Source organism: Cricetulus griseus, chromosome 7, assembly GCF_003668045.3.
Source record: "Cricetulus griseus strain 17A/GY chromosome 7, alternate assembly CriGri-PICRH-1.0, whole genome shotgun sequence".
Lineage (NCBI taxonomy): Eukaryota > Metazoa > Chordata > Mammalia > Rodentia > Cricetidae > Cricetulus > Cricetulus griseus.
Window position 1 is genome coordinate 87,675,499 of NC_048600.1, and position 1,864 is coordinate 87,677,362.

Consider the following 1,864-nt stretch of genomic DNA (forward strand, 5'->3'; position numbering starts at 1 on the left):
ATCTTTTCATAATTCTTGATAGCCACCAATGTTCTTTTTTGTGACACTGTATTTGTCAACAAGAGCAGCCATCTATTTGTTTGTAAGATGGTGCACAGATATAGTAGGTCCATGTGTGCAGGCTCCAAAAAGGGTGCCATCCTTCTCTGACTTAATTCTCCCAGGATAAATAAACGCTGACCTCTAGCAAATCTTACTATTCTATAGTAGCCAAAACTGGAGGGTTTTTTTTTCCCTTTAGAATGAAGCATGGATTTCACCTGTGATTTGTTGTACATTCGACAATTAATCTGATTCATGTTACAAACACACTGACACTCAAGCAACCCCAGTTCCTCAACAATAGGTTACACTTTTTTAAAATTATTTCTTGCATTTTTGAGATTATGTCAGTACAACATTTGGAGGGAGGAAAGGGAAGGGAGGGAATGATATTACGTTCCTCTTTTAAGTTTCTAATTGGTTGATTTTCCAGTAGCTATGATTGAAAGTTCCCCAATTCGTTGAGAGACCTGGTTGGTTTTCCTACTCATTTGTTTCTTTAGAGGAACCCATGCAGCCAAAGCTTAGAGCCAATGGAACAACGGTTACTGAATTCATCCTGCTGGGTTTGGTGGAGATACCAGAGCTGTGGCCAGTGGTCTTCATACTCTTCCTCTTGGCTTACATGACCACGGTTGGGGGCAACCTTAGCATCCTGGCAGCTGTCTTGGTGGAATCCAAACTCCACACTCCCATGTACTTCTTCCTGGGGAATCTGTCAGTGATGGACGTGGGGTGCATCAGTGTCACTATTCCCTCCATGTTGGTTCGGCTCTTGTCCCACAAGCGCACAATTCCATATGGAGACTGCCTCACACAGCTCTTCTTCTTCCATCTGCTGGCTGGGGTTGATTGTTTTTTGTTGACAGCCATGGCTTATGACAGGTTCCTGGCCATCTGCCGACCCCTCACCTACAGCACCCGCATGAACCACATAGTCCAGAGGATCTTGGTGGCCACTTCCTGGGCTTGTGCCTTCAGCAATGCACTGACCCACACTGTGGCCATATCTACACTCGACTTCTGTGGCCCCAATGTGATCAATCACTTCTATTGTGACCTGCCCCAGCTCTTCCAGCTCTCCTGCTCCAGCACCCAGATCAATGAGCTGCTGCTCTTTGCAGTGGGTTTCATAATGGCAGGAACCCCCATGGCACTCATTTTCATCTCCTATATCCATGTGGCAGCTGCAGTTCTGCGAATTCGCTCTGCTGAAGGCAGGAAGAAAGCCTTCTCCACATGCAGCTCTCACCTTACTGTGGTTGCCATATTCTACGGCACAGGCATCTTTACCTACATGAGACTTGGCTCCATCAAACTTTCAGATAAGGATAAAGCTATTGGGATTTTCAACACTGTCATCAACCCCATGGTGAACCCACTCATCTATAGCCTCAGGAACCCTGATGTGCAGGCTGCCCTCTGGAGGGTAATCTCAGGGAGGCGGCCAGCAGCTTAAGGAGGTCTCAAGGCTCCTTCCCTCTATTTCTTTTGAAACTAAACCTTGGGATGGGGGTGCCCTGCAGTGTCAAACACTACAACAAATTGTTCAGAACTCTTTCCATCTCAGAGCTTAATTTGAGGGATAATAATCATTGTACAACCAAAGAGGTTGTGCCCAGGTATAGATGGTGTGTACGTAGGTTCTCCCAGGTCTGTTCTTTGATGAGTTCCACCTTTAGTCACTGTAGCTTCCCTTTAGCTGGAGTTCCCAAAGTGTCTCAGAAAGCATCCTCCTAGAGATTCTTATTTATTCCTCCATTTCAGGAATAGTTGGTCTGTCTATGCAACATAAGCCTAAGAGGGTAAAGCTCATTCCTCT

The 1,864-nt window shown here is 45.8% G+C and overlaps 1 protein-coding gene across 1 annotated transcript; it reads left to right on the forward strand.

Moving 5' to 3' along the window:
* The first annotated feature begins 541 nt into the window (after positions 1 to 541).
* LOC100766450 (olfactory receptor 3A1) lies at positions 542 to 1,570 on the forward strand. Its single transcript, XM_027426144.2, has one exon. It carries the CDS (start codon positions 554 to 556, stop codon positions 1,499 to 1,501), a length of 948 nt encoding a protein of 315 aa, XP_027281945.1. The 5' UTR covers positions 542 to 553; the 3' UTR covers positions 1,502 to 1,570.
* The last annotated feature ends 294 nt before the right edge of the window (positions 1,571 to 1,864 follow it).

What these genes read in the sequence shown, in the direction of transcription:
- LOC100766450 (XM_027426144.2), top strand. Translation starts at nt 554, where the DNA reads ATGCAGCCAAAGCTTAGAGCCAATGGAACAACGGTTACTGAATTCATC.